General features: G+C 38.7%; 1 protein-coding gene across 1 annotated transcript; it reads right to left on the bottom strand.

Annotated features, from left to right (window-relative positions):
* Nucleotides 1-237: 237 nt before the first annotated feature.
* On the bottom strand, nt 238-7894 carry LOC149373547 (uncharacterized). Its single transcript, XM_089596887.1, has 3 exons — nt 7553-7894; nt 5774-7501; nt 238-828 (listed from the first exon to the last, which is right to left on the bottom strand). Exons 1-3 carry the CDS (start codon nt 7892-7894, stop codon nt 238-240), a joined length of 2661 nt encoding a protein of 886 aa, XP_089453013.1.
* Nucleotides 7895-8726: the final 832 nt, after the last annotated feature.

Below are 8726 nucleotides of genomic sequence, written 5' to 3'. Positions count from 1 at the left end.
TTCAAGCTGCGCGCGGGTGAGACAAATGAGTTACATGACTCTACTTATGTATCTGTGTCTGTTTGCGGGTGTGACTATCTGGATGAACGCGGCTGTCTTATGTATACCTATATCGGGTGTAACTGAACATTCTCCCCGCGTTGCGAGAGAAAGCGAGCAAAGGTGTAAGTGTAATAAATGTGTGTTTGGTTTTACGAAAAATGTTTAATTATATTATTTGAAAGTAAATGTCTTGATTTAATTGACTGGCAAAGGACACAAACGAGTCACGCTGCGTTGAAAGGTGCCTTGAGCCGTTTTTACTGTAGCTACTCGAATGATTCCGTCATCTCCTGGATGCACCTCCACCACAACTCCCAGCCTCCACTGCATGCAGGGAACGTTTTTGTCGATGATGAGTACAATCGTATTTAATTTGAGGTTTTCATCCCCCTCGAGCCACTTCTGTCGTTTTTGTAACTCCGTTAGATATTCAACGTGCCATCTCTTCCAAAAATGTTGTCGAGCCTTTGAGATGAATCGCCAAATAGACAGGCGGTTATCTGGAACGGAAAGAAAATTACATTCCGGCATCATCGTCAAAGAGCGACCGACTAAAAAATGAGCAGGTGTTAATGCGTCGGGATCGTTCGGATCGGTTGAGAGCGAGCATATGGGTCGCGAATTCAAAAGTGCTACGATCTCTATTGCAAATGTGTTCAATTCTTCAAACGTAAGTAGTTGATTGCCAATGACACGCTTAAAATGGTGTTTAAAAGATTTCACCGCCGCTTCCCATATGCCGCCGAAATGAGGTGCGAGGGGTGAATTGAAGTGCCATTTAATACCCTTCGTTGACGCAAAGTGTTCTACGCCGTCTCAAAAACGCTCAGACTCTAAGAGCACGTACAGTTCTCGAAGTTCATTGTTCGCGCCGACAAAATTTGACCCGTTGTCAGAGTAAATATTCGAGGGTCTTGATCGGCGACCGATGAATCGTCGCAGAGCGCCTAAAAATCCGTCCGTTGTTAGATCGCTAACGATCTCGATATGCACAGCCTTCGTTGCCATGCATATAAAAACACAGCCGTAAGATTTAATTCGCACGCGGTTCCTATATTTCTTTTCCTTAATGTATAGGGGGCCAAAGAAATCAACTCCTACATGCTCAAATGGAAAGGCTTTACCAACGCGCGCTTTGGGAAAATTTCCCATTTTGCTCTGAACCGGGTTTGGCTTGTGCCTTATACACGTAACGCACCGACGCACGATTTTTCGCACTTGATTTTTTCCATCGATTAGCCAGTAGCGTTGTCGGATTGTACACAACGTGCTCTGAATGCCAGCGTGATAAGAATTTAAGAGCATTTCACGAATTATTAAGGCAGTAACGGGGTGGTGAGAGGGCAAGAGAATAGGAAATTTTTGGTCTGAATCTATTTCAGCATTAACTAATCGGCCTCCAACCAGAGATTAGTAGGGAGATTGCTGACTGCCATGCTACGGAGTGTGCCCACTTTTTTCCAGTGGTTCGAGCGCCCCGCCGCGGCCAAGCGGCCGAACCTGGCGCACATTTTTTTTTCATTTGAGAAGCACGGTAGGGGTATGAGAAGAGTGGATTCGCGTGGAAATGTCCATATAGGCGCACATTTTGGAGACGCGTGGAAGGGGTATACCGAATGTGCGCCTACGAGGAGAGGAGTGGAAATGTCGGCTATATAGCTGTATATATCTGAGCACACAGCCAAATTAAGCGACGACACGAGTTTTTCTCTTTTGAGAGTCTTTTGACTCTGCACTCGAGTACATGCTATGTATATATTTAACTGACTTGCTCTCGCTCTGGCTTCAATGTTATCTATAAATCTTATTCAATTAAATCGTGGAACTAAATGCTCATTAATTATATATACACAGACTTTTGATTTAAATACATTATTTTTTAACTCTCCCGTACTCTTAACATTCCTAAATCCATTTATGTTTTGAAAAAATATGTAGCTTCAACTATTTTTTTAAGGTTTTCAATACAGCTTTAACCACTAATTTATTAATTTTACACATCCTAACTGCTGTAAACTGTAGGACAAGCTCCGGAGGATATCCATGAACATATGTGACTTCGAAAGTGACATTTCTCGTTCTTCGGATAGCTAAGATGGATAAGGCTTATGCCCCTTCGTAGATTGTTTTGCACTTAAGGGTTCAAATCCACTTCATGGTAGATATTTTTTTTTCTCTTTTTATTCAATTTATTATTTTGTCTTCATTTCTTTTATTTATGTTTCGTTAAAAAAAAAATGTATATATATATATATATATATATGACGACAACATTTTTTTTCGGATACATCAAAATAAATTAATATTGTTATTTTGATACTTCTTGTTAGCAAGGCAATTACATAATTTTATAATAATAAAATAACTTTTAAGGATTTTAACATAATTTGTGTATGTATGTATATAAAAAAAGCCGAAAGTAGAAGAAAACTCATACTTTTACTACGACTATATCAAATATGATCATTACCAGTAAAGTACAACTTACATCTAATTATACGTGAATATTTATCTACGTACATATATTATATTTTTGAGCTTGTATTTACATTCCTTATCAATACCTTGTGGTTATTGCATTGACAAAATTCGTACTACATATATGTACAAACATGAAAGTAGAATCTTTAGTCTTTATAAATAGTGCGTATTTTAGATTAAAGAGTCTAACAGAAACTGAACAAAGCTTTTTTCATTCAAGACATATAAGTTACAACCACTTGTAACTCGGAGTATGGATTTTAAAAAAAAAGTTGTATTTTGTATAAACAATTAACCTTTTTAAATATTAACAAAAATTAACAAAAATTTTTTTCCTCTGTTTTAAAGGTGGCACTATATATATTTTTATAGATAAATAACTATACAAAATATTAAAATTTCACAATTTAAATTGCTCTTTTAATTATCGCAATCGATCAATTAATTTTACATTGTATGCAACACACAATGATTTGCATAAATTTATTCGATTGTTTGTAGTTGATAAGATAGATCATCAAAAAACATCTCTAGCCACACAACGCAAGGCAGCTAATTTTTTTTTTTTTTTGTAGTAACAGTCGTATTATCGGTATCTTCAACCACGCGACATAGGTTGCTTTTATTAAAAAGCTCGCTAAACTCTCACGACGAGTAGCTTAACTTTAAAATCTTTAAAATGCCTTTTTCATAGCTCCACATATTAATTTTTGAGAATCATAGCTGAATTAATTCATCATAAAGTATGCACTTAAATACAGTAAACAATAATAGTTTGAATACTTCACGATTTTATGAATAAAATGAAGAACTAGAATAAATAATTGGTCGATTTTTTCAGAAAACTGTAGATTTTTTAAAGATTTTGCACTACAAATGTGTATGTTGATACTATTTTGAGGGGGTTGTCGTGGTACAGTCAATTTCAAAATTGAATTTTCGTGTTAGAAATGTCTTTGTTATGATTATTCTTAACAAAACAAGTAAATAATTTAAAAATTAGGTGTATGAAACAGAAAAATGCCCAGGAAAGTAAACACAAACGTTAAAACAACAAATTAACCTAACTTTCGCCTCGGACTGTACCACTACATAGGTATTTTAGTAACGTTGTAACTGGACTTGAAACTGTTATATTTTGAAAACGGTGAAGCTAGGATTCTCTAATTTTATTTCAACTATAATAAACCCTAACATATTAATTTTTTAAAAGATTCTTAAAAAAATTTCAAGAGTTATGAGTAAAAACGTGCATTTTCCGACAAGTCCTTCTTAAAAGCATGTGTATAAGTGGCCAACTTCGCGATTTTATTTCTCAAAAACGGTGAATCTATGCTCTTTGAAATTTTAATATGTTATTTATGATACTGAAACATACCTATACAAATTTTTTCAGAAATTTCTTAAAACAATGAAATATCACAACATCCCCCTTAACTCTCAATCGAAGTTTTTGCTAGCAGAAATAGACCCAGACTCAGTTTTTATTAATATATAAATTTGTAGTTAAAAAATTTTTTTAGTTCTCACAATTCCTGATTCTAATTAATTTGTCACGTTAGCATAATAAAGAGTATTTCCAGAGTAATAGGCGTAAAAAAGCCTTTTCAAATTGAATTTAAGAAAGAGCCTTTAATTTTTATTTCTCCGATTTTAAGTTGGTACTACATTTATGTGTGTATATATATAATAGATCTATAAAAATATATACAATACTACCTTAAAATAGAAGTAAACAAATTGGTTAAAAAGGCATCGATGTCTTTTTGTTAAACTCCTTGTCTTGCTTTCCAGTATAGAATAAATATGTGGATTCGTACAGGGGTACGACACTTAATTTAGGGGTTTATTTACTGATTAAAATTTCAACATTAAGTAAATAGCAGCAGACGGGCGGCTTTTTTTTGTCGTGAAAAGGATGTTCATAATTTCTTAGGAGTTTTAAAATACACAAATTATGTTAAAATCCTTAAAAGTTATTTTGTTATTATAAAATTATGTAATTGCCTTGCTAACAAGAAGTATCAAAATAACAATATTAATTTATTTTGATGTATCCGAAAAAAAATGTTGTCGTCATATATATATATATATATATACATTTTTTTTTTAACGAAACATAAATAAAAGAAATGAAGACAAAATAATAAATTGAATAAAAAGAGAAAAAAAAAATATCTACCATGAAGTGGATTTGAACCCTTAAGTGCAAAACAATCTACGAAGGGGCATAAGCCTTATCCATCTTAGCTATCCGAAGAACGAGAAATGTCACTTTCGAAGTCACATATGTTCATGGATATCCTCCGGAGCTTGTCCTACAGTTTACAGCAGTTAGGATGTGTAAAATTAATAAATTAGTGGTTAAAGCTGTATTGAAAACCTTAAAAAAATAGTTGAAGCTACATATTTTTTCAAAACATAAATGGATTTAGGAATGTTAAGAGTACGGGAGAGTTAAAAAATAATGTATTTAAATCAAAAGTCTGTGTATATATAATTAATGAGCATTTAGTTCCACGATTTAATTGAATAAGATTTATAGATAACATTGAAGCCAGAGCGAGAGCAAGTCAGTTAAATATATACATAGCATGTACTCGAGTGCAGAGTCAAAAGACTCTCAAAAGAGAAAAACTCGTGTCGTCGCTTAATTTGGCTGTGTGCTCAGATATATACAGCTATATAGCCGACATTTCCACTCCTCTCCTCGTAGGCGCACATTCGGTATACCCCTTCCACGCGTCTCCAAAATGTGCGCCTATATGGACATTTCCACGCGAATCCACTCTTCTCATACCCCCACCGTGCTTCTCAAATAAAAAAAAAAATGTGCGCCTGGTTCGGCCGCTTGGCCGCGGCGGGGCGCTCGAACCACTGGAAAAAAGTGGGCACACTCCGTAGCATGGCAGTCAGCAATCTCCCTACTAATCTCTGCGTCAACGCGAAGCAACCCATCCTCATCAACAAAGGGATTAAGCGCGGCAAGTCTAGTATGCCTTATGTCTTTCTTGTCAACGATGCGTTTTATTTCGTTTTCAAATTGTTCAGACTGAATAATTCGCAAAACCCTCTTTTCCGTCGCGATCCTTTTGGCTGGACTAATGTTTATACCGTCGTGTTTGTATGAGTTAGATTTAAGTAGCCGCAAACAATACGATATTGAATTTTGCAAAGTAAGATAAGACGAGAATCGAGAAAAAATGTCCGAATTAACGCTATATGATGCGAGACACGTATTCTTTTTTACCCCTGGCAAATCCGAGACGGCAGGAACTATGCTCGCTGGCCACGAATCATCTGATAATTGAAGCCAAGGGGGCCCTTCAAACCACAGCTTGTTCCGTACAAAATCTGAAGGAAGTTGGCCACGTGACAACGCATCGGCGGGGTTGTCGGCTGTACGAACGTGTCGCCATTCTACGTTGTCTTTTAGAGCTTGTATTTCGGCTACGCGGTTAGCCTCGAATGTTTTAAGGGATTGCGGAGACCTTTGAAGCCAGTGTAGTACAATGGTAGAGTCTGACCAGAATACTACCCTGTCAACGGATCTATTCAATGAAAGACTCATTTCATTATACAGACGTGAAAGAACTTGCGCCCCGCACAACTCAAGTCTTGGTATCGTGATTTGCTTTAAGGGAGCAATTTGGGACTTCGTGCAGGCGAGGCGAACAACCACGTGACCGTTAGAATCGCTTGATTTGATGTAGATACATGCGCCGTATCCAATCATACTCGCGTCGCAGAAACCATGAATTTCTACGCGTTTTAGGTCGTTGATAAAAAGTGGGCGATCAATCTCTAGACCTGACATAATCGGAAACTGATTTGAGAATGCGGCCCACCTTGTATTTAATTCCTGTGATATTGACTCATCCCAATTTGTCTTGAGTTTCCAACACTCTTGCAATATTGCCTTGGCAAACAAAATTACCGGCCCCAAAAGACCCAGGGGATCGAAAATCGCGGCGATTTTAGAGAGAATTAGGCGTTTCGTGATTTTTTTGGCTGAGTTAATGCGGCTTACGTTATATAAAAGTTTATCGTCCTGAGAGTTCCATCCGATGCCCAATGTTTTCAAAACCGGATTTTCCTCTACGATACAATCCAAATCAACGATTTTTTCTTCGATGTTATTTAACGCGCTGTAATGAATTGAGGCCCACCGCCGAATGTCAAACCCTCCGCGTTTTAAAATTGAAATAACTTCATTTCGAATTTGGAGCACTTCTTTAATTGAGTCCGCACCCGTTAAAAGATCATCCACATATAAATCATTATTTAAAACCGTGGCGGCTCGTGGAAAATTCGCGCCTTCGTCGTCTGCGAGTTGCTGAATGGTGCGGATAGCGAGAAAGGGGGCCGAAGACACGCCGAAAGTAACTGTGTTAAGCTGAAACACTTTGACTTCGCCTTGATGATACCACAGAATTCGTTGAAATCGTCTATCTTCGGGATGAATAAGTATCTGACGATACATTTGAGCAATGTCGGCTGTAATAACGAATTTGTAGGTGCGAAAACGAAGTAAATGCGCGAAAAGTTTGGGCTGAATAGTAGGGCCAACCATTAAAGCGTCGTTGAGATACAGGCCCTTGCTGGTCCTTGCAGACGCATCAAACACTACGCGCACCTTGGTCGTGGAGCTTGACGCCTTAGTTACTGCATGATGGGGCATATAGTAACCGCTTGCAGTCTCGTCGTGCGCAAGAGACATATGGCCGCAATGAATGTACTCCTGCATCACCCTTTCATATTCACATTTGAGCTCATGATTTTGATTTAGCCTTTTTTGTAAGGAGTTGAGACGACGCAGAGCTTGGGACCGCGAGTCACCGAAAATTCTACTGTCTTGTCGGAAAGGCAGACGCACTATATAACGGCCACTTGAATTTCTAGTTGTATGAGCAACGTAATGGGCCTCGCATTGTGTCTCTTTGGCCGTTTTCAATGATTTCGAATCAATATCCTCAATCTCTCAAAACCTTTCAAGTTGCTGTGTAAGATTAATCAAGTTACAAGTTACCGACGTGGTTTCGTCCTCGCTTATGCTTCCCCCGATTATCCAACCAAGCTGTGTCTTTTGTAGAATTAGATCGTCATCACCGCATGCTAAGTTCAATTGCCCCACACTAAACAGAGACAGAGTTACGCCGGCACCGATCAAAATATCTACAGGCCTCGGTAAATGAAAAAACGGATCGGCCAATTGACAGTTAGGTGGAATTTTAATTCGATCGCGAGGGAACACTTCGTCTGGCACCAAATCGGCAATTTTGGATACCGTCAAAAAAATTAAAGTTTTGCAGAAAGCTCCGTCTGTTGAGCGAAGTTGAATGCTAATCTTGCCCTTTGACACGGTACGCATCCCGTCAATTGCCCCTACAGGTATTTGGCACGATCGCATTGGAAGTCAAAGTTGATTTGCAAAGCTTGTTGTTATGAAGTTCGCGGTCGCGCAGGTATCCAGAAGAGCACGCGCTTGCACGAATTTCCCGTCGATATTTCTCACGTGAACCATTGCGCTCATCATTAATTGAGCCCGCGAGGCTTGCGACGTTAAACTTAAATTCTCCGCGCCTAGTCATGCCGATTTTCCCTGGGATGCATTATGAGTTGATTCGGGCTTGACCCCATGTGTACCCGGATTGTTCTTGGCGTTACGCACCGTGTTTGAATGTAAAAGCGTGTTATGGAAACGCTCGCAAAGCTTGCAATGAGAAAGAGAGCAGGTCCCGCTATGGGTGCGAAGGCAGTTTCTGCATAATTTTTTAGCCTTGACTGCGTCCCACCACTGTGGCACCGATAATTTTCCGAAGGCTTCGCATTTAAAAATGGGATGATTCTCACTACAATATCCGCAACCGCCTTGCATAGCCGTGACAAGCGACCGCGCGCCTGACTTGTTTTTTCGGGCCTTTGACGCGGCTGGGTTTCGTTCTGCACGGCGCTTGCTGGGAGCATTGCCTGAATTATTGCTGGTTGTCGCGGTGTTACTCAGCGTGCCAAGCCTAAACGCAGTGTCACTCACAAACTTGCAAAACTCGTTAAAAGTTGAATAAACGTTAAAGTTAAGAGTTTCCTCCCATTTCGTCCGGATATCGTTCGGTAACTTCCTCTCCAACAATCGCACGACTAGACCGCTCTCAAGCTTCACCTTCAAAGACTGCAGCATGCTCAGGTGTTGACGAGCATCGTCT

The sequence above is a fragment of the Copidosoma floridanum genome, unplaced genomic scaffold, assembly GCF_036245765.1.
Source record: "Copidosoma floridanum isolate Cflo_tuat_1 unplaced genomic scaffold, Cflo_Japanese_pri ptg000030l, whole genome shotgun sequence".
Classification (NCBI taxonomy): domain Eukaryota; kingdom Metazoa; phylum Arthropoda; class Insecta; order Hymenoptera; family Encyrtidae; genus Copidosoma; species Copidosoma floridanum.
The sequence above is the reverse complement of the archived record's forward strand: the minus strand, read 5'-3'. Positions and strand labels throughout refer to the sequence as shown.

Coding starts and splice junctions, on each gene's coding strand:
- LOC149373547 (XM_089596887.1), bottom strand. CDS start 7,894: ATGCGTACCGTGTCAAAGGGCAAGATTAGCATTCAACTTCGCTCAACA. Junction 7,502..7,552: donor GCGAGGACGAAACCACGTCG/GTAACTTGTAAC, acceptor AGGTTTTGAGAG/ATTGAGGATATTGATTCGAA. Junction 829..5,773: donor CCGTCTCGGATTTGCCAGGG/GTAAAAAAGAAT, acceptor GCGTCAACGAAG/GGTATTAAATGGCACTTCAA.